This window comes from Carassius gibelio, chromosome A15 (genome assembly GCF_023724105.1).
Source record: "Carassius gibelio isolate Cgi1373 ecotype wild population from Czech Republic chromosome A15, carGib1.2-hapl.c, whole genome shotgun sequence".
Taxonomy (NCBI): domain Eukaryota; kingdom Metazoa; phylum Chordata; class Actinopteri; order Cypriniformes; family Cyprinidae; genus Carassius; species Carassius gibelio.
Genome location: NC_068385.1, coordinates 25,768,896 through 25,796,385, shown reverse-complemented (window position 1 = coordinate 25,796,385; position 27,490 = coordinate 25,768,896). Strand labels below are relative to the sequence as shown.

The window sequence follows — 27,490 nt, the reverse complement described above, 5'->3', positions numbered from 1 at the left end:
TAAAATATCTTAAACTGTGTTCTGAACATAAACGGAGGTCTTACTGGTTTGGAACGACATGAGGGTGAGTTATTAATAACATAATTGTAATATTTGTGTGAGCTAACCCTTTAAAGACGTAACACACATTGCAAGTTGGGTGCAAAACCTGGTTTTATTGCCTCGACTCTTATATTAGTATACATAAGTAGGAGAAAACAAATACATTTTCCCAAAAAAAAAAAAAAAAAAAAAAAAAACACTTTTGACACCTTAACCAACCCTTAAATCTACCCATACCACACAACCCTAACCTTACCCCATCACATCTCGATAGCAGTGTTGTAAAAGTGTTAAAAGTGTTCTACATTAACAAAAGCTTTTAATTATTGTATTACAGCTGTTAAAATTGAATATACATGAATTAAACTGTTGATCATTAGGTAATGTTTAATAAGTTTAGTAAACATTAACAAGCACATCATCTCATGTTTCTAGCTATGTGAATATATATTAACTAATGATACATAAAAAATGATATAATGTTTGTTAATGATTTATTAATGAAAGCTATTATGAAGTGTTTCCCTTGAATTTATAAAAAAATGTGTTGAGCATCAGCAACATGCCTTATTTTACAGGTCTGTATTTTCAAAGCACATCAACATTATGCACCTGTTTCTCAAAGCACATTATATATATATATATATATATATATATATATATATATATATATATATATATATATATATATATATATATATATATATATATATATATATATATATATATATATATATATATGTATGTCCCGTAGCTCAAGTGGTAGAGCATTGCATTAGCAAGTCCAAGGTTTGGGGTTCGAGTCCCAGGGAACACATGCTAGTAGAAAATTGTTAGACTTAATGCAATGTAAGTCGCTTTGGATAAAAGTGTCTGATAAATTTCAAATTCATATATATGTGTGATTTATTCTCTTGGATAAGAAGAGTAGATACACCAACACCATAAAACCATAAAACACCATGCCATACAGTTAAACTGACTTTTTGAAGTGTACTTCATACAGTAATACATGTAGTGTTTAGTATTTATGTAGAGTATATGCTGTGATTTAAACATGCATTTTCTGGTTGTGCTTCACCTTAGTCCACTTAGACTTTACTCACCAATAACAAGCCCTTTAAGTCGGACAGCTGCTACACAAACACTATAAAAAGCCCAAAGTAAAGCATTGATCTATGCAGCACAAGCGCTTTAAATTTTAACAGGTGAGATGTTCTTATGCATACTGGACCATAGGATGGTCACTCCACTCAGCGAGATGAGAGATTTTCTCTTGTGTGCTGGTCTGGATGGGCCAACCCCACGCTTTGAAGAAGGGGCAAAGATTCAAGTTGACCACTTTAGAGAAGGTCTCAGCATACAGATTCATCTTGCCTGCATTGTCGTTTGGCACTCCATTCATATCATTGTAGGCAGTAAAAACTTTCTTGAAAGAATCCCAGCCAAATTTTTCCTGAAGCTGAAAAACATTAGATGTGATGATGGAAGATGAGATAAAAAAAGATATACATATATATATATATATATATATATATATATATATATATATATATATATAAATATATAAATATATATATATATATATATATATATATATATATATATATATATATATATATATATATATAATTATTACCCCCAAGGCTCACAAATAATGCATTTAATTTATTAAACTATCCATTAAATGATATGCAGTCTGTTCGCACCTGCATGTAAGTCTCAAGTGCCGTCCACAAACTCCAGCTGTTTAAATCCTTACCACCACTGCAATACATTGTGGTACGAGCCTGGCGGTTTTCTAGAGTCATGGCTGGATGAGCATTAGACCTATTCAAACCCAGCACTTCCTCGTGTACGTACACTGACCATAGGTTGCAAGTGCACTCAGTGGTGTGTGGAGGGAACTCCCAAACTCCACGCTGCTGGTTATGACCCAGCTCATGAATGGGTCCCCACAAACCACTTTTATAGGCTTCCTGTACATTTACTAGTTCTGGGGCAGAGGTAGAGTGCATCATGATGGGATATCCAGCATGCATCCAACCTGCAAGGGGAAAAGGGAAAAAGTGTTATCACTAAGACAGTGTAAGTATAATTAATATTAATAGCATGATTCTGTTGTAATAATGATGGTTCTTTATATCTACAAACAAAGTCACTGTGAGTATTTAATAATACCACCAACCGTAAGAGATCTGAACATCGGCAACAAACCGCTCCTTACGGGGAAACTTGCCAGGCTTTGCTGCCAGGTCAGCAACACTTCTCATTATGGTATCCCAAAGTTTAGCCACTTTATCAGGGCAGTCCAGATTCCTTATATATTCTGATTCTAAAGTTATGATGATGTTCTCAAATTCAAGCTCCGCCCAGGGGGCAGGTGCCTGACGGATCCTGTTCACCCAGTCAGCCACACTGGTCTCTCCTGAGGGACAAAACAAGTTAGCACTGCAAAGTTTTACCATACAACATTAAATGTTCTGATAGAAACCTCACTGTGATGCTCATACACAATTCTTACCAGACTTGAAGTATGGAGCCTGTACTGAGACATGCACAACAATTTCCACTCCATCCACTTTGCTTTGAGGAGGTGCTATTAGGTAGATGAGCCCTCCCCATAGATTGCAGACTTGGACCATCTCTGTGTCCAAAGGGAATCGCTCATGGACCACAGGAGCCCGTTTCAGAACATCTAATCTATCAATGTTATCCGTTTGGCAACCAAGCTGCACCTGCATAGTGTTATCCCCTCATGTAAATAACATGCTTTTCAAGCCTATGAACAACTAGGCTGTATTTATCATGACAAGTATAGTTCATGCAGTAATTATTCAATGATTGGATACATGTATAGACTTTATTCAGCACCTGCCAATTTTTGCCAACAATCTCTGGAGGTACTGCTATGCAAGTCTTCATACCAGGAGAAAGATATAAGCCTGTACTTATCCATTCTTCATGAGCTGAAACAAACAAATGCATTCTTATTGTATAGTATTTAAGTATTTTGAAACTTAAACAAGAAATAACATTTGGAGGGAAAACCTTTATACCTGCAGTCTTGGCACTGATCCGAACTCTTGCATTAGACACAGTCGGCAAGTTAGGTCTGTCCTTAATGATGTATGGAATAAGGGCATCAGGATCAGGAGACACTTTGTATACCTCAGTCCCAACGTGGAGCATCAGGTGGTCTTTTCCACTCTGAACAGGGCAGTTCATACACACTTGTGGAACACCTACCTTCTTCACTATGTCACTAAGAAGTGCTACCATTGAAGTATAGGCAGCACTGTCATGAGATCTCATGCGAAGGTAACTGGCACAGTCATTGCCGAGATGTTTCAAGCAGCTCTGTTCATGATTCGTCAGTTCATGCCCCCGTCTTACATGCTCAGCAAAGCGATGTAGCATGCTACGAAAGTGGTACACCTCTTTACACGTATTCTCTATCTCTGGGGCTTTATATAACCCCCCGACCAAAGTACTGTCCAAGAGACAAAGTCCCATCTTATTAAGAATGCGATTTCCTGCATAATCGGTCATCACATTGCAGCCACAGTTGGTGCGAGCCCAATGCCATGCATGACCCCCAATCATAAGACCTCCACCTTCAGCAACAAAATCTTGGATCTCAGCACACTGGGCATCACTGTATGAAGTGCAAACATAGACGCTTAGATCTTCTCTGAAACCAGTCAACTGACAATCTAAACCAGATTTGCTCAGTACTGTGTGGGCTGCCTGCAGGCTGGGTAGGATGCCAATAACACCCTTGCGACCCTCGTCAAGCCACTTGATAGCATTGATCAGGAAAGTGGACAAAGAGTCCCGGCCCATGTAGCCTTCATGTGACACCAGAATTACTCGACCTTTCCCATAATAGGCACCAGCAATGAATGCTTTTTCATCTGGAGTGACTGCAATGGGAAATGCTAATGGTCCGTGCACCAACACCTCAGATGCTTGAGCCCCACCTTGGACGTCGAACTCAGACACACCTTCTAGCAGGAATTTTAGGTCATCTTTAAAGTCCTTGCGCATACTGAAAAGTAAGAATTTAAAACAGTTGGTGAAATGTATGTTTCTTAAAGAACGGGTAAAAATTAAGAATGTCTTCTGAACTTACGATACAGCAATCCAATTAGAAGGGATGTTTCTTGGAACAGGACAGATGCCAACTTCTCCACAGTGTTCAGAGAAGTAAATTCCTGCAACACTGCACACCTTGTTTCCTGGGAAGTTCTTTATGGTGTTTTCTTGCGGGTGGGTTGAAGCCCAATGCCAGGCCTGGCCAGCAATGATCAAGCCACCCCCAGCTTTGATGAAAGCGATTAGATCCTTTGCACAGCTCTCGACACTGTAAGCATCTGTGATATATACAGCTAATCCATTCCGAAAGTCTCCTAGCTCTGTCTTGATAGGGCAATTGTTAAAGTTTTCAGCTACTGAACGTAATTTCTTCTGAATCCCTACAATGCCAGCATCACCAGTACCTGGCATTAACCACATTATGGCATTCTTTATCAGGGCAGGGAAGCGTGTTAGGTATCCCTCATGTCCGAACACCACCACACGTCCCTGACCATAATGAGATGCAGCCATCAGGACCTGACCTCTTGGATTTATGACAAGTGGAAAGGCATTTTCACCTGTTAGTACAAGATCACTGGGCACTGCGTTCCCTTGGAAATCAAGCTCCTGCAGTCCATTCATGATAGTACAGTAGTCCTGTTTACGTGCCATGGTTGATTATAAAGTCTAGATTGTATAAAGTAAGATTATGCTGAGTGGTTTTCAGTCCTACACAAAAACAGAAAATGAAAGAAAAAGAAATCAAGTTCCATAAATAAATTTTTCATTAATTATACCATTTAACACTATATACAAAAGTCTGAAACAATTCACATCTTAATTGCAACTTCATATCCTTTGCAAATTATGACTACATGTGTAACAAAAAATAGGGTTGCACTGTACATGTTTCTGAATTTTTATGAGTTTGAGATTTCCTCATCTTAATTTTTTTTTCCCAGTCTGCCCCTCTTTGAAATTGATGACATATACATTCTGTTTCATTTATTACACATAGGCCTACCTGGTTCCTGCAGAGCAGAGCTACTAAGAGGAGGGAGCATTTGGTATCCCTGACTTGCCTGAAGACTTTTTGGAATTGGGGCATTGGGGGAAACGCATACAGTGGTGTCATATATCAATCACCAAGGCGACCTCATGTCTTATGCCTTACACAGAAGGAACTCCTCTCACTAAGGGCAGTTCTTGTGCCTGGCAAGCTGAACCTTGGAGCAGACATGCTGTCCAAACATAAAGTACCTCAAAGTATCCTCTGATGGTAAACCGAATTTGGGCGGTCTTTGGGAAGGCAAAAGTCAACCTCTTTGCCTCGGAAGACAGCTCTCATTGTGGCCACGCTCATCCTCACTCCTGTATGAAGCAAGTGAGTGGTCTTCCAGGGGGCTACAGGTTCGATACAGAGGTGGTCCACCCTGAATGGAAATTTCTTCAACCACCAAGTGTGGAGCGGGAATAAGGCTTCTAGCCAAAACTGGTGCATGTGGAGCAGGCTCAGCGGAGTCACAGAGACATTAGCGGCCATAAGGCCGAGCAGCCTCTGAAAAACCCTCAGGGCGCATGTCATCCCCTGTTTGACTGGAGCCGTCAATCATTGAATCACCAGGGATCGATCTGGCAAGATCCATGCCCGCATTAGAGTCTAGAACCGTTCCAAGAAAGACAGTTCGTGTTTTGGGCAGCAACTGACTTTTGCATGAGTTGATGACCAACCTGAGATGCTCTAAGTGACTGAGCAGCAGCTCTTTGTGAGTGATCAATTCCCCTTCTGATCTTGCTAGAACAAGCCAATCAGCAAGGTAGTTCAATCTGCGGATTCTCATTTGCCTGAGAGGGGACAGAGCCGCATCTATGCACTTCGTAAAAATGCGTGGGGCCAGGGACATTCCAAATGGAATGACTGCATACTGATAGGCCTCTCCCTTGAATGGGAATCTCAAGACTGATCTGTGATGGGGCTGTGTGGATGTGAAAGTAAGCATCTTTCAAATCCATGGTCAAGAACCAATCTTTTTGACCGTCGTCATCTTGAATGACCAGCACATAAGCGAGCTGTTCAGATGTCTGAGATCTAGAATGGGTCTGAGCCACCACCTCTCTTTGCGATGAGGAAATAGTGGCTGTTCACTGGGGGCACTATTTCCACAGTGCCTTTTGAAAGCAGTGTATTTAATAAATGTAACTATATTAATTTCCACGATTAATTATTAATGTAGTGCCTTTTGACTTAAAAGACGAGAGTGGTAAATGTTACAGACATATTATCATGGAACTATTCAGTCTGTTCTTGATTTTTATTTCCACTTCACTTTTATCCAATTGGCCAGATCTATTTGCAGTGTATTTATCAGTGGGACAATATTCACACAATATTATAACCTAGAAATAATTTAAAGGGGTCACTTGCAAGGCATAGCAGCACGAATTACATTACAGTGCCGCACTCGCACTGACTCTTATTCTGTCTGAAAGAATTAAAAGACCAAGCTGAAGGCGGAACGATTCGACCAATCAGATGAAAGGAGCATTTCAGCTCTGCCCACAAGTGCGAATGAAATATTGAAGCCATAAACCTATTTGTAAATAGGGTGGCCACCTGTCCCCGAAATGTGAAGCTTTGTCCCGCGTCCCGCGAGTCATAAGCAGTGTCCCGCATTTTAATTTTGTCTTCGTCATTTTATTTCATTGTCCTTTAAATTACAATTCTACAATAAAAAAAAAATTAATAAGAAAACACTGAACATGCGCCTGTCACGGATCCGCCAGGTCCTACAACACACATTCCTCATTTCCCAAGATCACATTCACCTGAATTCTGATTTACCACACCTGGCACTCCCAATCAAGACAGCACCATAAATATCAGACACTCTCACTCAGCCACCGTCCGGTCTCGTCTCTACTGGCATACTCTAATGCTTGCGACTTCTCCTGACCCATATCTATTTCTGTTTACACAGAACCGCTTGACCTTCATCTTCCTCGAGGAATCCACCATTGGCAAACCATCCATTGTGTGCACTGGACTCATATCCGTGATCGACTACCATTCATCTCACCTTCACTCTACTTTAAACATCACTTCAATAAACTTGTCATCTGTATTGCAGTTCTGTCTCCGTAGTCCTCTGTCCATGACAGAAGACCGGACCTACACCGAAGATGTCTCAACAAGACACATTTTAACAACTTGTGGACACGCTACGGGCAGAACTGCTACAAACACTGTCCACATCAACTACCAACCAGGCTACCGCTACCGCAGTCCCAATGGCCAATCCTAAACCGTATTCTGGTGAGGCAAATGAGTGCAAAGGATTCCTTTTGCAATGTGAACTTATTTTTGAGATGCAACCTAACCGTTTCCCCACAGACCGCAGCAAAATAGCATTTATGCTTTCATTACTTACCGGAAAGGCGCTACAGTGGGCTGTTTCAATCCGGGAACAGAATGGACCAGTTCTCCTCTCCTATCGCGCTTTTCATGAACATTTTCTGGAGGTATTTGGATATTCCGAAAGTGATAATTCAGTCTGTGATGAGCTGTATCATATTCAACAGGGGAAAACTTCGGCGGCAGAGTACTCGCTTCGATTCCGCACGCTAGCGGCTGCTAGTGGATGGGATGAACGGGCGCTCATTACCACCTACCGAAACGGTTTAAATGCAGAACTTCGTCTCCAATTATCAGCGTTTGATGATACCATCGGATTAGAACGATTCATCCAGAGAGCCATCTGCACTGAAAATAGAATGGTATCTTGCCAAACATCTCAACCTGCACTCACTTGCCCACCAGAACCGCTGTCTCCAGGACCAGAACCCATGCAGTTGGATTCCACCCGCATTCCACTGTCAGAGCGTCAATGTCGCATCGCACAGGGACTCTGCCTATATTGTGCTAACCATGAACATCATATTACTGATTGTCCTGTCCGCCCATCACGAACCCTGGTGAGTACGATTCAACTAGAAAAGCACATTTATACACCCCTGTCTGCTAAAGTTAAACTGTCTCTTCACCGTATGTCGGTTATAGTCACGGCCCTCCTTGACTCTGGTTCGGCGGGTAATTTCATCTCCGCAAAACTCTGCAAACAATTTAACATCAAGAAGGAACCCATCACACCGAAACTAAGAGCACAATCCATCACTGGAACACCACTCAACCGGTCATACATCAAACATAAAACTTGTGAGTTCACTCTGACAGTGGGTGTCCTGCATCGAGAAACCATCAAACTACTGGTCCTGGAGAATTCCACCGCCAACGTAATTTTGGGAAGACCATGGTTAATGGAACATCACCCGGAGCTCTCTTGGGACACTGGAGAGGTGAAACGTTGGGGTGATAACTGCTTCCCACATTGCTTCCCTGACAGACCTCAACCCCATGCACGTCCAGTAAGTGTTAAACTTCACAGCACAACCATTGAAAGTCCTAAAGAAACTGTCTCTGTACAAATCCCTCAGGAGTACTCAGATTACAAGGATGTCTTCTGTCCCAAGAGAGCTTCACGGTTACCACCTCACCGGCCTTGGGACTGCGCGATTGACCTCCTTCCGGGTGAACCAGTACCTAAAGGTAAAATCTATTCCCTCACTCTTCCAGAACAAGAAGCCATGAATAAATACATCTCCGAAGCCTTGGAACAAGGGTACATACGTCCATCGACATCCCCTATTGCTTCTTCATTCTTCTTTGTGACGAAGAAGGATGGAGGTCTCCGCCCCTGTATAGACTATCGCAAACTTAACAACATCACCCGTAAGTTCCGGTATCCCCTTCCTCTCGTCCCATCAGCACTAGAACAGCTCCGTGGAGCAAGTATCTTCACAAAACTAGACTTACGTAGTGCATACAATTTGATCCGAATAAGAGCTGGAGATGAATGGAAAACTGCTTTTGTAACTCCTACTGGCCACTGGGAATATCTCGTAATGCCATATGGTCTAGTCAATGCTCCTTCAGTCTTCCAGGATTTCATTCACACAATATTCAGAGACTTGCTAAATGATTCAGTGATAGTGTACATCGATGATATCCTCATCTACTCTAAAGACTTTGAGACCCATGTGTTACAGGTTCGAGAAGTGCTGGAAAGATTAAGAGAACACTCACTCTTTGCCAAAGCAGAAAAATGCGAATTCCACAAATCTGAGATCAAGTTCCTTGGATACGATGTCTCCAACCACGGAGTGAGTATGGACGAGAGGAAGGTGGCAACAATCAAGACCTGGCCGAAACCCTCCACAGTCAAAGAGCTACAAAAATTTCTAGGATTTGCCAACTTCTACAGAAGGTTCATTCAGAATTACAGCGTGATTGTGGCTCCACTCACATCTGCTTTAAAGGGTGCTTCCAAACAGTTGAAATGGAGCGAAGAGGCTGAACAGGCATTCACTCAACTCAAATCCGCTTTCTGTCAAGCCCCCATACTTGTTCACCCAGACCCCAACAAACCATTCACCGTGGAGGTAGATGCATCTTCTACAGGGGTAGGAGCCGTCCTTTCCCAGCGGCAGGGGACCCCAGCTCGTCTCCATCCTTGTGCCTACTATTCTCACAAGTTCAACCCGGTGGAGAAAAATTACAATATCGGCGACCGTGAACTACTGGCCATCAAATTGGCCTTAGAAGAATGGCGACATTGGCTCGAGGGTTCTCGCCACCCCTTTACAGTATTAACGGATCACAAAAACCTCCAGTACCTCCGAGAAGCAAAAAGACTGAACCCTCGACAAGCCAGGTGGGCCCTTTTCTTTACACATTTCAATTTCACCATCTCATACCGTCCAGGGTCAAAAAACTGTAAAGCTGACGCACTGTCCAGAATTTTCTCACCAGAAGAAGATACCTCACCGCCTGAAACCATCCTTCCTGAGAAAATCTTTGTTTGCCCTATTGAGTGGCACGAAGACGACATCATCCCTGACACTGCCACCACTCCGCCGGGTTGCCCAGCAGGATTGACGTATGTACCCTTACAACACCGCACACCTCTCATCACCAAGGCCCACACCTCTCTGGGTACTGGTCATCCCGGCACACAGCAAACCCTCTCGCTGCTAAAACATCGCTTCTGGTGGCCCAACATGGCTGAAGACATCAGAAGGTTCGTGAGGGGGTGCAAGGACTGTGCCATGGCTAAAACACCCAAACATCTTCCTCATGGTAAATTACGACCTCTTCCCGTTCCACAACGACCATGGTCACATCTTGGAGTGGACTTTGCTACAGACCTCCCTGCATCACAAGGTAACACTTGCATTTTAGTTATAGTAGATCGATTTTCCAAATTGCTGAGACTGATACCTTTGAAAGGTTTACCCACAGCTATGGAAACTGCGGAATGTCTTTTCCAACACGTCTTCAGATACTTTGGCATCCCAGAGAATATAGTTTCGGACAGAGGAACACAATTTACCTCCAGAGTATGGAAAGCGTTCTTCAAACTCCTTGATGTGACTGTGAGTTTATCATCTGGGTATCATCCTCAAACAAACGGACAAACAGAACGCAAAGTCCAAGAGGTTTGTCGCTTCCTCCGAACCTTCTGCCACAGCCACCAGAACTCTTGGAGCCAGTTTTTACCATGGGCCGAGTATGCACAGAATTCCTTACGACAACTCACCACAGGTCTCACCCCTTTCCAGTGCGTACTCGGTTACCAACCCCCCATGTTTCCATGGACCGAAGAACCATGTGAAGTCCCTTCCGTCCAGCACTGGTTCCAAGAGAGCGAGAGTGTCTGGGACTCAGCACACCATCATCTCCAAGCAGCCATCCGGCGCCATCAACAACAGGCTGATGCCAGGCGAGCCCCAACGCCCAATTTCAAGGTTGGGGACAAGGTTTGGCTCTCCACACGATACATCCATCTCCGTTTACCTTGTAAAAAGCTGAGTCCCAAATACATTGGACCATTTAAAATCATCAAGGAGGTCAATCCGGTAGCCTTTCAATTACGTCTCCCACCCCAATACAGGATTCACCCAGTCTTCCACACATCCCAGTTAAAACCTTATTACTCACCTGTCTCTTCTGTTCCCGCCACAGGACCTGGTGAAGAGGCCCCCCCTCTGAATGAGGACAATAACATCTACACGGTCAAAGAAATCACGGAAATTACTGTCACGGGTCCGCCAGGTCCTACCACACACATTCCTCATTTCCCAAGATCACATTCACGTGAATTCTGATTTACCACACCTGGCACTCCCAATCAAGACAGCACCATAAATATCAGACACTCTCACTAAGCCACCGTCCGGTCTCGTCTCTACTGGCATACTCTAATGCTTGCGACTTCTCCTGACCCATATCTATTTCTGTTTACACAGAACCGCTTGACCTTCATCTTCCTCGAGGAATCCACCATTGGCAAACCATCCATTGTGTGCACTGGACTCATATCCGTGATCGACTACCATTCATCTCACCTTCACTCTACTTTAAACATCACTTCAATAAACTTGTCATCTGTATTGCAGTTCTGTCTCCGTAGTCCTCTGTCCATGACAGAGCGCCGCGCAGCCGTTATTATTGGTTCTAGCGGCTAGCCAGAGCGGGAAAATAAACTCTGAGAAAAAAAAACCCACACAGACAAAAAAAAAAAAACGCAACAGAAAAATGGATCTATCCGGAGCTCCCGAGAAGAAAAAGCGTCTTTGTTCGTATAATAATGAATGGGAGAAAAATATACATGGTTAAAACCAGTTACAGGTGACCCTAAAGCCCCTTTCACACTGCCATTCCGGCAAATACAGGGGTAAAGTGCGTGCTTTCACACACAACCCTTGAAGATCCCTTAATGACACGTGACATCAGCGCGTGACGTGTAATGTACGAGTCGACAATGCTTGGCACGTTATACTTTCACTGAAGCAAGCGAACGATCTCGGCGTCAGCGCGGAAAGTGAGGAACTAACTGATCTCTGCTTCATTACAGTTTGCACATATGTTTTCGTCGCGAATGTTGATCTTCCTTCAAAACAGCCGGATAAAAGAGTCACTTCGATACGGAATTAGATCTGGCTTTTGTTCACACAGCGCTCGTTCCGGATCGATTACCGCAATGTTACTAGGTCCCCGACCCGGGTTCAATTCGGTAATCAATTCCTGGACGTGGTTGCTTTCACACAGAAGGCGACCAGGCAATGTTACGGGAATCTTGCGGGTCCGACGTGCAGTGTGAAAGGGGCTTAAGAAAGGAGATTGCAGTGTATGCCACCAAAGTTTCACCAATGCGTTCATGGAGAGGGTGTTTTTTTCTCATGACTGCTGCGTGGACAGAGACAAGGAACCGCGCAACTGTGGAACTCATAAAAAGTGGAAACTCCTGGAGTTCTACAGACACATAATGAATGAGAATCCGATCTCAGATCAGACAAAAAATATATAAATTCAAGATGCACTGAATCCGGTAGAACGCATTTAATCTTTCTAGTCTTTCCTAATGGAATTTATGTGCTTATTTGGAAATGTGCTTTGTAGCGATTGGATTATTATTTTCCCTTAATTATTTGGATTGAATAGACACATGCTGTTAAAATAATTTTTTACTGATATTACTATTAAATATTATTAGTGACATTCACAGCGCCGGTCAGCGCCATCATTAACATTTTTATAAACCCTTTTAGCAATTTAAAACATGTTAACATCACTGCAAAAATATATCTAATAAAAAAATCATTATTTATTCACCTAGTATAATAATAGTTATTTCTCTCCCTCGTGTCCCGCATTGTCACGCAAAATCAGGTCTGCTGACCTGCAACAGGGCAATAGCCAGGTGGTCGCCCTATTTGTAACCCCCCCCCCCCCCAAAAAATAACAAGAGAAATCGAGCCAAAAACTCATTTTCCGTTTGTTAAACTAAATGTCAGGATCTGGGTTTTCTCTCTCTCTCCCTCTCTCGCTCACCTGTTTGCGCTCTCACCTGTTGATCATCGCAATCAGCGCTCTCGTATGGAGCCAAAAGAGTCTCAATAAAGATAAATGCACACACAACATTCACATATGCACACACAGGATTCATAAATACACACACAGGATACACAAATGTGCACAAAATTTAAAAATGCACACACAAAATGTAAAAAGCACAGAAGATTCACAAATGCATACAAAATTCACAAATGCACACAAAATTCAGAAATACACACACAATTCAGAAATGCAAACAACATTTACAAATGCACTCAAGATTCACAAATGCACAGGACAAGATTCACAAATGTATTTCTGATGCACACACACATATATCTTGATTTACAAACTGCATGCGGTCTGTGAACTTCACTGCATTTGTGTGTGAATTTTGAGACTCCCCTGACTTGGCCCGACACAAAAATGCCTTTTTTTTTAAACAGGGAATGATCAGCAACCAATCAGATATCTCCCTTCTTTTAGCCCATCACAAGAATGCACCCCACGTGGGGGATTGTTTACTTATGAGCCAATCACATGATCGCGTTCACACATCGCGATATGCCTGTGGTGCAGCATATTATAGCCTACTTATTTATGAAATTGTATGAAAATACAGATGTTTAGATTACAATTCAGGTTTATTTTTTTGTATTTTTTACAAAATATAAATAAAAAAAAAATGTGTCAATACATATAGCCCAGTGACTGCAGAAAAATATTGCATTTTATTGAAATATTTTAATGAAAGTAAAAAAAAAAAAAAAATACAACTTTCTGAATATTTAAATGTATCTAAATATTATTTTGGATGCAATATAGAAGTAACTTTAGTTATAATAGTCGGTCCCTACATGAAGAGAGCGTCAGTGGTCTGCGAGAGGAAGGTGACTCTACAGCTGCGAAAAGTGACTCGCCGCTGCGTGAGGAAAGTGAGTCGTTCGCTTAGGAAAGTGAGTCGTTCGCTGCTTGACTTGTGAGGAAAGTGAGTCGTTCGCTGCTTGACTCGTGAGGAAAGTGAATTGTTCGATGTGGAAAATGAGTCGTTCGCTGCGAGAGGAAAGTGACTCTCCTGCTGCGCAAAGTGGGTGTCCGGCTGCGCAAAGTGAGTCGGCGGCTGCGTGAGGTAAGTGAGTCTTCGCTGAGGAAAGTGAGTCGGCGGCTGCGTGAGGAAAGTGAGTCGTTCACTGCGAGAGGAAAGTGACTCTCCGGCTGCGGAAAGTGAGTCTCCTGCTGCGCAAAGTGGGTGTCCGGCTGTGCAAAGTGAGTCACTGGCTGCGTGAGGTAAGTGAGTCTTCGCTGAGGAAAGTGAGTCGGTCGCTGCGTGAGGAAAGTGAATCGTTTGCTGAGGAAAGTGAGTCGTTCGCTGATTGGCTTATAAGTAAACAATCCCCCACGTGGGGTGCATTCTTGTGATTGGCTAAAATAAGGGAGATATCTGATTGGTTGCAGATCATTCCCTGTTTAAAAAAAGGCATTTGTGTGTCGAGCCAAGTCAGGGGAGTCTCAAAATTCACACACAAATGCAGTGAAGTTCACAGACCGCATGCAGTTTGTAAATCAAGATATATGTGTGTGTGTGCATCAGAAATACATTTGTGAATCTTGTCCTGTGCATTTGTGAATCTTGAGTGCATTTGTAAATGTTGTTTGCATTTCTGAATTGTGTGTGTATTTCTGAATTTTGTGTGAATTTGTGAATTTTGTATGCATTTCTGAATCTTCTGTGCTTTTTATATTTTGTGTGTGCATTTGTGAATTTTGTGCGCATTTGTGTATCCTGTGTGTGTATTTATGGATTGTGTGTGTGAATGTATGAATCCTATGTGTGCATATGTGAATGTAGTGTGTGCATTTATCTTTATCGAGACTCTTTTGGCTCCATACTCTCGCTGCTTTGCGCTCTCATCTGTGTGTCTTGTCTTGTCTAATTACTCGGTCTATTTCTGGCGTTTGTTCTCTCTTTCCTGGGTCGGATTATTGTGTGAGCTATGCCTATGTATGATTGTCAACCATAACCCTGTCTTGTGTAGCAGCGTTTGCCTAAGTGGCCGTTCACATATCGTGTCTTTTGCGCGCAAAAGTTCATTATTTCCAATGTATACAGCGCGCTCATAATGGAAGCGACGTGGTCGCGACGCGCACACGGCTTTTTCCAGGCGCATCCACACCACATCGAGTTAAAAACATTTCAACTTTTCAGAATACTGCAAGCGCACCGCGGGTCATGTGACAAGAACTAACCAATCAGCTTCATCCTTTCCCGTAACAACGTTGTAAACTCAGCTAAGATGAAGAAACAGCTGATCATAGCTGTATATAGATTGCCTTTTTGAAATAAATTAAGTAGCAGAGTTACTGCAAGCGATTTTTAGTGCTGCAAATTCCTTGATCCTTTGCTGAAATTTCCGCATCTTCATGGAGAGAGCGCGTCATGGTTGCTTAGCAAAGGCAGACGCCTCAGGGGGCAACTGCCCGAGCGCTTTGAAAAAGAAAGAGAAAGCGCGCGCCTAGCGTTTTCCACGCGTTTTTAGGCGCGATATGTGAACGGCCCCTTAGTGTGCCCTGTCTCCTGTTCCCAGCTGGGAAGAGCCTCATCTGGAGTTTCTCTCCTCTCAAGTAGCCCTTCTCCTGTGCAAGTCCTGATAGAAAATATTTTGTTCTGCGCTGCCCCTCCTGGAAGAGGCTCTTCTGTCAAGTTTATGGAGAGTTTTTTTTTTTTTTCCAATTTTTATGCCATCTGCCTTCGGCTGTTTTGTTATATAATAAAGGACTGAGACTTTTGAAGGCTACCTTTTGCGTTTGGATCTTCTGTACCTGCACCTGACACTAAATGGAATAACGAATAAATGAGCCATTTTTCCATTTCTCGTTATTGAATTCATGTTCTCTCCAGTGGTTCTCTCACTTGAATCCTCTCGAGTTTTTCGTTTTCAGTTTTTTTTTTTTTTTTTTTTTTTTTATTATTGAAAACAGATTTGGAATGGACGGAAGATACCCTGATTGATTTAGATTTTACATTTAGATTTAGATTTAACATTTAGCATTTAGATTTGAAACATTTAGGTGTAACATTTAATATTTATGTTTAACTATTTAAAATATCTGTAAGTTTACAAATATTGTTGTAAATGTGCTAAAAAGTGACCGTCAAAAATTCACGTTTTTTAAACATTGTTTGAAGCTAAACGTGACAAAATGTTGCTGTTTTTTCAGAATGAGCTGCTTTACAAACGGCGCCCCATAATATATCAAATGGAAAACAAGATCAACAAATCATTCTTCATAATTAGGGGGATAAAAACTACAACAACAACAAAACATTTGACTCCTTATGCGTGCATAACTCGTGCAGTGCAATAACGACGTTATTTTCAGCTGTTGCACTTTTCGTAATGTCATTATAGCATTTTATTAAAATGCATGCAAGAGCTGTCACCGACAGCAAGTTTAGTTTTACTTTTTTATTTGTTTTGCTCTCTTTTATTTATTTATTTATTTATTTAACTATTTTTATTTGATTTGATTCTTTAGTGTTTGCTTGCTAAACGTTCTGTCATTTATTAGTTATTGGGCTAATACAGCATGTAGTGTAGGCATATATGCCATGCCTCATCTTATCGTTTTTGTTAATACACGTCGTGTAAGCTAGTTTGTCAAATAGTTTGTAAAAATAACAACGAATCCATGCTTTTTTTAGTCTTAAAAAGTGAAAGTTGTACAAATTTAAACAAAACAGATAATTATCTTTCATTGTATAACCTAAAAGGATCGCGAAATCGAAAGTGAAAGCATCCGAAGCCGGTCTTATAGAAAAAGAGGACCTCTTCCGTTCACAAAATTAAAATCCCAAATAATACTACTGATGAAAAAGAACCTGTTGAATGTTCAACACTTTCTTTTCCGTATAACTATAAACAATGATAGAAGTAAATCAGCTTGCATTTAATAACATGTTGTAGAGAAAAGAAAAAAAAACGAAAAAACTCGTGCGACCAACAGAAAGTTAGCCTCAAGAGAGTGACCAGTGGGAAGAATGCGTCTGTAGTTCTGAATTCCCAACTGTATGTATTTTTGTATTGCATTTTTTTTTTTTATGTATAATAAAAAATTAGGTTTTTCCAACTCTTAACCCAGTACCCATGTAAATTATGTTATAAAAAAAAATCGAATTGCAGTGACCCCACAACTATTCAAAACAAAGTTACCCCACTGAGTTCAGCTATTCATAATTCGGAATATTCATTATATTTAATATTCATAATTAGCTCAAACTGTATGTGTACTGAAAAACAACAAAAGTTTCAGAAAATAATTGCAAAAGATATTTAATAAAATTGTATCTCTTTGTAAACGGTACAGTTTACTGGGAGATACAATTTTATTAACAACAACATTTTGAAATTATTTTCTAATACATAAATATACAAAGGCATAAGTGAGTACAAACCGTCCTTTGTTTCCACTGCTCAGGCACAACCCTTCTTACCTGGACGGTCAGTGTTTGGGACGTGGTGCCTCTGAAGGTCTGATGTGTGGTGTGGTTGCACACTGTACCTAAGTACACCCAGCTGCAGCCTGCAGATCGAGGTGGGGCCGCATCTGATTACCTACATCATACCTACTCTGATTGGTTCGATCGTCTTTCATAGGCATACAAGAAATGTGTGCATTGTTGATGTAGGATGGAGTATGTTGCTTAAAAAGCTTAAAATACTGTCCGGTTTTGCAAAGCCTTCATTATAATGCACAGTTGTTTATTGTTGACTTGACTCACTATGTCTGTTTTATTGAATTACAAGATGTTAGCTGCTGCAAGTTTAATCTTCTGGACCAGTCAAATTCACAAATGAATCATTGGGACATTCTAAAATACTTAACGTGACAGTATGTGGCTATATGCATTAAAACTGTGTTTTAAAAAGACCAAACTCAGTAAACAAATAGTTAATAAAGCATTCTATTCATAGACAAGCAGATATGAGCCCAGAATACGAATGCATTGCGTTTAATTATGTGCTAAGCATTTTCCTCCTATCACCTGCTTGTCTTTAAATAGAATGCTTTATTAAAAATGTTTACTAAGTTTGGTCTTTTTAAAACACTTTTTAATGCATAACGCCAGGTTAAGCATTTTCCTTTTAGGCCAATGGTTTTCTATGTGAGGAAAATGCTTAAAACGTGACTTACTCAAGGATATGCATTTATTACATGGAATGAGTAAAAACATAAAAAAAGTGTCTAAAATGCGTACGCATCACTGATCTCTAAATAGAACCATTGAATTGATATATAAATGTTTAACTTGACACTGTTAAAATGTATGAAACTGTTTGCTGAAATAAACACAATCTTAACAACTGCAATAAAATTAGATCATCATGCATGAAATTGCGTTTGTTACTGTGGCAACACACTACAGGTATGTCCTTTCAGAATCATCACTGGCTGGCAATGAATACAATTTTCTCGATTCTTTACTTTGAAATAATGAGGAGCAGCATGTTTTACTGAAATAAAGGGGAAAAAGTAAAACTTAAATTAAATGAAACATCAACATACAAGGCTCTAAGATCCCAACAATCCAAGATCTAATGATCTGATGCCTTGGAAAGCAGTATGACAGCTTCCTAAAGGACAGCGGCAATCTCACTAATATCAAGGTCCAGCTGAACACCTGCCTCAAGGCAATCGAGCACAGCCACCTGCTCAGGAGGTTCAAAGTCTGGTGCTTTCAATATCATACCCCGGCTTCAATGGCCCTTCTAACGTTATGACTTTCCCATGTCTCAGGTGGAAGGAATGGAAAGACTCTTTTGGCAGAAATGGCTGGGAGTGCCCCCATTATTTAGCACAATCAACCTGTACAGCAAGACCTCCAAGCTTCCCTTGCCAGTTTCATCGCTGGTTGAGGAGTTTAAAGCCACCAAAACAAGGGCAGTCAGTACGCTCCTCTCATTTAAAGATGGGAAAGTAAGACACGCAAGCAAGACCATCAAATGCGGTAGAAAGTGGAAGCCCCAGCAAGACGTGATGGAAGCATAATCCCACTGGAAACACCAGGAAATCGTGGGTGTAGTATGCCAGGGATGTCTCAGCCTTGGACATTATAGGGGGAAGATGTGGAGCAGGGCTGATGCCAGAGCCTGAGGAGGTTTCGTGGTGCAAAGAGTCTGTGAGGCAGCAGAGGAGGAGCATCAGGTGAAATCAATCAGACTTGCCTCTCAGGGTCGATGGACGCAGTGGGACCAGGCACAGGAGCGACCACCTATTGTGGAAGGAACTGTGGAAGATTCAAGGGAGGTTGAGCTTTCTCTCTTTCTCAGAAGAAGATCTAGATCACCATAGTTAGTATAGTTCCTACAGTTGCAGCTTGTGGCAAAGCATCTCTGATGTTTATTTCACCCAAAACCTAAAAAAATGAAAAGATTAAATTCAAAATGTTTATAAATACTTAAAAAAATTATATAACAATATAACATTTAAAAAATACTAAAATAACATTGCTTGACTCTTAAGCGACCAAACGACCTCACAGCCCAGACGATGACACCCGTTGCACCAAAAGAGGGACGTGGAGGCAATGGTGATGATGATGAAGATGAGGGGACCTCAGCTGAAGAAAAGCTTAAGCAGTTACGAACACTCGCACAGAAAAAGAGGGACCGGCAGCCTTCTGTTGTTCACTGTGGCAAGACTTGTTATACAGTGCAGTTATTTGTTGTGTCTCATGTGATGTTTCACTTTTGCTCAGGATTCTCTTCTCAGAGATTCAGCCAAGATAAGCCAGTCTGTTGAAGAAATGATACAAGGTGCTGCTTAATCCACTATTCCTTTGTTTTATGTTGAACTGAATTTGCAGCATCAATACATTTTACTGTTTTTCTTGTTTAAATGTTAGTACTTATTTTTGCTTTTGTAGCACAAGTCTTAGTCATATTTGTGTCTTTTTAGGTTGTGTTTTGTCACTAATCAGATGGGTATTTCTGGAGGCAAACTCAGACCGGAAGTAAAAAATTGAAGATATTCTAGAGACACTGCAGTTGCCCATCCAGGTTAATGACACGTTGGCTTTTTCACATACAGTGCCAATTTAGGCCAAGTTTGGGGTTTAAAAAAAAACGCTTTTGAAGGAAGTATTTTATGCTGACCAAGGATGCATTTATTTTATATTTAAATGTAGTAAACATTTTACAGACCTAAAACTTTTAAACAGCAATGCAATTGTTTGTAGATATAATTTATCAAACTGAAACATAGATGAACGTGAATATGTCTTTTTCCCAGGTGTTTGGTTCCACAGCCCCTGGTATTTACAGGAAGCCTGTTATTGGGATGTGGGAACATCGATGTTTTGTGCTAGGATTTGTCTATTAAAGGGATTACATTTTGAGTCATATGATTTGTTTACATTATGTAGAAAAGCGTCTGGTTCGGTTAGAGAAACCTGTGTATATTAAGACACTGGAGTGTTTTTGCAGGCAAATGGTGGAGTGACTGTAGATGTGTCACAGAGCTTCTGTGAGCTCAGTCAAATTCTTTCAAGGCTCAGTGTTTGTGATTAGCACTCTTGAGACATGAATGTTTTGATACTGAAAAGTATTATTTTGGTTTTATTCATCTTTTTAAAGATTCATGATCTGTTGAGTAGCTCTGAATCTTCAAGCTATCTATCTATCTATCTATCTATCTATCTATCTATCTATCTATCTATCTATATATATATATATATATATATATATATATATATATATATATATATAATGTTTATAAATAATAATATATTAATATAACAGAAGAATATTTTTGATCTGACATCAAAAGGTAAACTTAAAATATATGTTCTACATTACTTGAAATTAAAAGAAGGTTAAGTTAAACACTTTGTTTTGATAACAATTGTACTATTTGTTTACAGCGCATACCAGGTTTCTATGCCCAGTCATGTTTTTCCTTGCATGTACTAACAGGACGTCCTGCGAACTGGGCACCAGAAAAAAAAAAAAAAAAAAAGAAGAAGAAAGATTTCTCCTGCAGTGATGGACTGGTAATGAATTTAACTGCAGTCTTCATTACACATTATACAGAATGACTTGCTGTGATTTAAAACGTACTTGTTTTATATTAATTTGTGTTTGTGTGAATAAAGTGCAATAGCTTTACTATGTTTTGTCCACAAGGGGGCGAGACAGTGTTTTCTTGCCATTTTAGTATAAAGTTTTACAGGGTTCAGACGAAAATTTTTTTTCTTCTCCCTTTCTCCAGTTTGCCCTCAACATTGGTCTTAAGTTTTAATACACCACAGGAATACTTCTTAGGATGGAAACTCACTGCCAGAATTTGACCCTGTAAAAAAATGTAACTTTTGGGATTTATTTTTCTTTTTTCCCATATATATATATATATATATATATATATATATATATATATATATATATATATATATATATATATATATATATATATATATATATATATATATAATACGTTTATTCAGCAAGGATGCATTAAAAAACATTTATAATTTGACAAAAAATATATATTTAAAAGAAATGCTGTTAATTTGAAAACCGGTTCCACAAAGAATCCAAAAAAATGTCATGGTCTCAGCAAAAAAAGCAGCGCAAACCGTTTTCAATATTGATTTACAAACCCAAAGTTGGGACACTGTACAAACTGTGAGTAAAAAAGGAATGGAATAATTTACAAATCTCATAAACTTATATTTTATTCACAATAGAATATAGATAACATATACAATTTTGAAAGTGAGACATTTTGAAATGTCATGCCCAATATTGGCTCATTTTGGATTTCATGAGAGCTACACATTGTTAGACATAGGCTCAAATTAATTACAAACAAATCTCATTTTCTCATGTTCATGGCTTAAAAAGTAGCAAATACATTTTTAAACCCAAATACATTATTCATTATAACAAAATACTGAACCTCAACACTTAGTGTTACCTTAACCACTAAAATTCAACATGTATGAATACATTCGAACCAACACATAACACTTAATGGAACTATTCATCAATAAAGAGCAATAAACAAAAACACTATCACTGCTTAGACAACTAACCATTTTCTCGAAGCACACAATGAGGGTCCTTTGCAAAGTCTTGGGTCTGTATATGAGAGAGAGAGAGAGAGAGAGAGAGAGAGAGAGAGAGATGAGTTCCATAAGTTAAATTTTTTTATCCAAAATTATATCACATGGCTTGACCTAACAAAAGCTAATGTTAGAAACAGAGCACAAAACAGACAGAATAACATAAAATAATAGAAAGTGTGATGAGTACAATTCATTGAAAGAACAAAAAAAAAGAATGGCAAAAGAGCATGAAAGAGGAGTTCAGCATTCTTACTTTGAAAGGCAGTTGAGAATAAATATTAGAATTAATTTCCCCAGCCTCCTGAGTCATTGCTGTTTGAACAATGGTCATATAATGAGTATATCATCAAAAAGTTGATTTCACTAATTCCATTCAAAAAGTCAAACTTGTATATTATATACATTCTTAACACACAGACTGATATATTTCAAATGTTTATTTCTTTTAATTTTTATGATTATAACTAACAACTAAGAAAAAATCCCAAATTCAGTATCTCAGAAAATTAGAATATTGTGAAAAGGTTCAATATATCAGACAACTGGTGCCACGCTGTAATCAGTTAATTAACTCAAAACACCTGCAAAGCCTTTAAATGGTCTCTCAGTCTAGTTCTGTAGGCTACACAATCATGGGGAAGAGTGCTGACCTGACAGTTGTCCAAAAGACGACCATCGATACCTTGCACAACGAGGATAAGACCCAAAAGGTCATTGCAAAAGAGGCTGGCTGGCTGTTCAGAGAGCTCTGTGTCCAAGCACATTAATAGAGAGGCCAAGGGAAGGAAAAGATGTGAAAACAAAGTGTACAAGCAATAGGGATAACCGGACCCTGGAGAGGATTGTGAATCAAAACCCATGTGGGGGAGATTCACAAAGAGTGGACTGCAGCTGGAGTCAGTGCTTCAATAATCACTACACACAGACGTATGCAAGACATGGGTTTCAGCTGTCGCATTCCTTGTGTCAAAACACTCTTAAACAACAGACTGCTTCAGTAGCGTCTCACCTGGTTTAAAACAAAAAAAGTACTGGACTGGACTGCTGCTGAGTGGTCCAAAGTTATGTTCTCTGATGAAAGTAAATTTAGCATTTCCTTTGGACATCAGGGTCCCAGAGTCTGGAGGAAGAGAGGAGAGGCACTCTCCTCTCTACAGAGGCTGTACATACTCATACTTTTAATGTTCATACTTTTCAGTTGGGCAAGATTTCTAAAAATCCTTTCTTTGTATTGGTCTTAAGTAATATTCACTTTTTCTGAGATACTGAATTTAGGATTTTCCTTAGTTGTCAGTTATAATCATCAAATTAAAATAAAATGTGAAATATATCAGTCTATGTGTGATGAATGAATATAATTTACAAGTTTCACTTTTTGAATGGAATTAGTGACATAAAAAAGTCCATGAGTTTGCACAAGAGGCTTGCGACATGTTAATTGACAATTCTTTTTTCACACTTTGCAGCTTTTGTCCCTTTTTCTGGGTTTATTACCACAAAGCGTCTGAAAAATTATACACTGGTTAAAAATCTAGTAATTCACACAGCACAACAAAGACAACAAATGTCCATGAACTGTCCTCAACATGCACTATCTTCTTGCCTCTGTGAATATTGTAAGTTGCACTAAAACTTTCTAAATCAAAGTTAATTGCCAAATCCCACCACCAGACCTGTTGAAGCCATGCTTGAGCCACAGCTAGGCCAGAAAAAAATGCAGGTGTTAGCAGACAATATCTTACCTCTGGATGAATTCAAGCATGCAGGCTGCCTCCTCTTGGTACTGAAGGTTAAAGATGCCAGCCCTGTCACAAAGGTGGACTGGATCCCCGATTTGGCCCTCAAGGCTGAGCATCCAGCACCGGAAGCGGCTTCCCATTTCTCCTGAAACAGAAATATTTTAACTGTCAAATTTCAGTTTTAGTTTTAATTTTGAATACAGTTTAGTTTGATACCATTGAATTCACTTCATACAGCACTAATGCCAACTGTCCTATCTAAAACCAACTTAACGAAAAACTAAAATTAGGGGTTAATTAACAATGAGGTGTAAAATAAATAAAAAAATGAGGTGTTATTTAACATATTTCCTAAAATTAACAGTAAGGTGCAGTTAATTTGTAAAGTTAGTTAGTAAAACGCTGGAGTTCCCTGTAGGTGTTTCAACTTCACAGCAAGTCTGGAACAAGCAAAGCATAACAACAGGGTATTTGGGTTTTTACTGCAGTTATTTTACAGTATGAACTATTTAAATGAAATATGAAACACCATGTAATGATATCATGATAAAAGGCTGGAAACTGGAATGGACAATCTTGGATATTTTTAACACCAAAAATATACAGTTACTGATTGATCTGATCTGGTTTTGCTGGTTTTAGTTTAGTGAGATGGTCCCTTCTGCCACCAAGCATGTTCCTGTCAATGACATGGTGATTCACTGCTACAGGCGAGTCAACACAACAAGCTAAGCTTTTTTGATGCACTAGATATTTTTCTCTGAAATCACCATCTTTATTGGCTAATTCACACAAGTTCTTTGGTTTCTTTTGGTCTTTCTTGTTCTCTGTAGGAAATTGTTTGTGGCTCCCAGTTTGTTTGAGGGCTTTTCTGAAATCCTGCAGATTCATTTTGTGTAGAGTTTCAGTGACAGAATATCAGAGTTCCTCTTTAGGCAGTTTTCTGAGGGCTTAGCGTACAGTCATGTAGTCTGTTTGCCTTGCAATAAGTGGAAAACGGAAGAATTTTAGACCAAATGACAATACAACACTAAATTAAAAATTGTCTCCTCCACTTAATTTTGCACGTCTTTACTTTGTTATATTTTAAAAGTGTTGTTAGGGAAACTTATTCATAGCTGCTCAAATTTACCTGCTGTTGTGAAGACTCTTGTTAAAAGGTTTTATAAATTTAGGAAACAATTGCTTGTGTCAGTTTTGTGTCTTACTGATTAAATAGAATAAACAATGTGCTGTATCAATCAATCAGAATAGAGATGTTACCTTTCCGTAAATATCTGTTTTAGTCTTAAGAGCAGGGTTAGGTTCTTCTACACTCTTATTTATCAGCTATCATTTCCCACTGATTTTAGGAATAAACTATGAGAAGGGTTAGGTTTAGTGGTAAGGATTGGGCTTAGTCTATATTTTTGGACAATAATTTTGGTCCAGGATCAACAAAACATGTTGATCCAGGAACGTCTTGGCAAAATCACGGCGACTGTGAAAGTCATAGGCTCATATTCTGAATGCTGTGTTTGTGCGCTTTATTTCTGGAGTCCCAGCTTAATGCTTTCTTTTACTTTCTTTCTATCTTACTTACCTTTTTTCTTACTTTAGTGATTGACACACAAAAAAAGTGAAGTGTGGCAATTTCTCTGTTGCAAAGTTTCTCACAAATTATTGAGTAATTATGGCCTAACATCATCAGGCATGAGTTTGTATAAACTGTGGTGTAATAAACTGACTTTCATCAACCGACAAAAACAACTCAGTTTTTGTAAGATTTAAAAGCTTAATTCTTTTATTTTGCAGGGACACAAGAAATTGACCAAAAGTTAGTATTATATTACAAAAAGACTTATTTTTTTTTAATGATTGATCTTCTTTTGAGCTTTCTATTTATCAAAGAATCCTGAGTTTTGAATTCCTCTTTAGAATTCTGAAAGTGTATCACTATTTCCACAAAAATATTAAGCGCCAAAACTCTTTACAGCATTGATAATACTATGAAATGTGACTCTGGGTATTAGAATGATTTCTGATCATGATCATGTGACACTGAAGACTGGAGTTATGATGTTGAAAATTTAGCTTTATATCACAGAAATAAACTACATTTGCACTGAAATAGAAAACAGGAATTTTGAATTGTTATAATATTTCATTTAATTTAGCTTGGTGGTGATAAGATTTTTAATGTTTAATGTTAAAGGCTGGGTCTTGACAATACTTATCCATATTGCAGTACAACTTGTATTTGAGCCTTTAGCAATGCCCTAAAAGTCACTTTTGCATTTTAAAACAATACATAAAATAAATGTAATGTATTCATTGAACATGTTGTTATAGTTTCATTGAACTTATTTCAACATTTAAAACCGATAAAATAACAGTTATTTATGCTATCCTTTTCAGTATTATGCACTTAATGCAACTGGCACACATTGTCCGCATCATGTTTTCATTGCATAACTTGTGTTATACTACTTACTGTGGGGTTTATTGTGTCTAATAACTTTATGGTTGAAATCTAGACATGACGGAACAGTTGCCATATAATATAATTACTGGCAGAAAGCGCAATAAAAGTGAATGATCATATAATGAGATCCAATGACACCATAAATTATGTTCATAGTTTCTAATTATAGTGTACACACTTTTTACATGCCTATGGTACTGCCTTTATTGTACATTTGTTACATATTGTAGCCACTGTATATCCTGTACTTACTGCTTATTTGCACTTCTGGTTAGATGCTAACTGCATTCCGATGCCTTCTACCTAACATGTGCAATGACAATAAAGTTGAATCTTATCTAATCTAATCTAAAGTCCTCATATTATCATGCAATAACTGGCCCCAAATGGCCTGAAATAACAAAATGCCAGAGTCAGCCCACCCATAAAGACATGCAAAGAAATTTCCTTCATTTTTCCATAATGATCCTCAAACATGGCATTGCTAGACAAAGCAAGTGATATGTTTAAACCTGCATTACACGGTTGGACCATCTAAGGGAATCTTACAAATTCATTGAGCAACTCTTAACGACAACAAACATGACTTGTCAAGTGGAAGATGGTGAAACTTTTCATGGTTGAGAAAAGTTCAAAAACAGATAAGAATGTGTGCACGCCTTATAACTAGTATGTCAGACACACACAGTAAATGAACTAATGTACAAACTTATATATAATGTACAATCTATAAATCCAGAAGGGAATATCATAATAATATCATAATAATATATATGCTAACATTTCTGTGGGCATTAATTAATTAATTACTTTATATATTTTCAGTTTGTATCATGCAAAGCAACTGTTTTTGGATAAGCAAATGTATGCTTTCACATCATTCTGTTATTAATTTATTTAATTTTTTTCTAAAGAACTGAAATAAAATTTCTTTAACTTATTTTATTTGAACAAAATGTAGTTATATGTAGAAACTGTAGATGTAAAAACAACTTTCACTCAGAAATTGCTGGTAAATTTAACAGACTATTAAAGTTACAATTTATTCAATGTGAAATTTTAAAGTACACATTCTTGTAAAATGTACTCTT

General features: G+C 39.1%; 1 protein-coding gene across 1 annotated transcript; it reads right to left on the bottom strand.

Moving 5' to 3' along the window:
- Nucleotides 1-822: 822 nt before the first annotated feature.
- LOC128029451 (TRPM8 channel-associated factor homolog) lies at nucleotides 823-4,800 on the bottom strand. Its single transcript, XM_052617251.1, has 7 exons — nucleotides 4,178-4,800; nucleotides 3,102-4,093; nucleotides 2,917-3,011; nucleotides 2,567-2,780; nucleotides 2,231-2,470; nucleotides 1,752-2,089; nucleotides 823-1,504 (listed from the first exon to the last, which is right to left on the bottom strand). Exons 1-7 carry the CDS (start codon nucleotides 4,792-4,794, stop codon nucleotides 1,262-1,264), a joined length of 2,739 nt encoding a protein of 912 aa, XP_052473211.1. The 5' UTR covers nucleotides 4,795-4,800; the 3' UTR covers nucleotides 823-1,261.
- Between the last annotated feature and the right edge of the window lie 22,690 nt (nucleotides 4,801-27,490).

Excerpts from the sequence above, each read along its gene's own strand:
- LOC128029451 (XM_052617251.1), bottom strand. The coding sequence starts at position 4,794 with ATGGCACGTAAACAGGACTACTGTACTATCATGAATGGACTGCAGGAG. Across the intron at positions 3,012-3,101 it reads GATCAGTGCCAAGACTGCAG|CTCATGAAGAATGGATAAGT; the intron begins GTATAAAGGTTT and ends TGTTTGTTTCAG. Across the intron at positions 2,090-2,230 it reads CGATGTTCAGATCTCTTACG|GTTGGATGCATGCTGGATAT; the intron begins GTTGGTGGTATT and ends TTCCCCTTGCAG.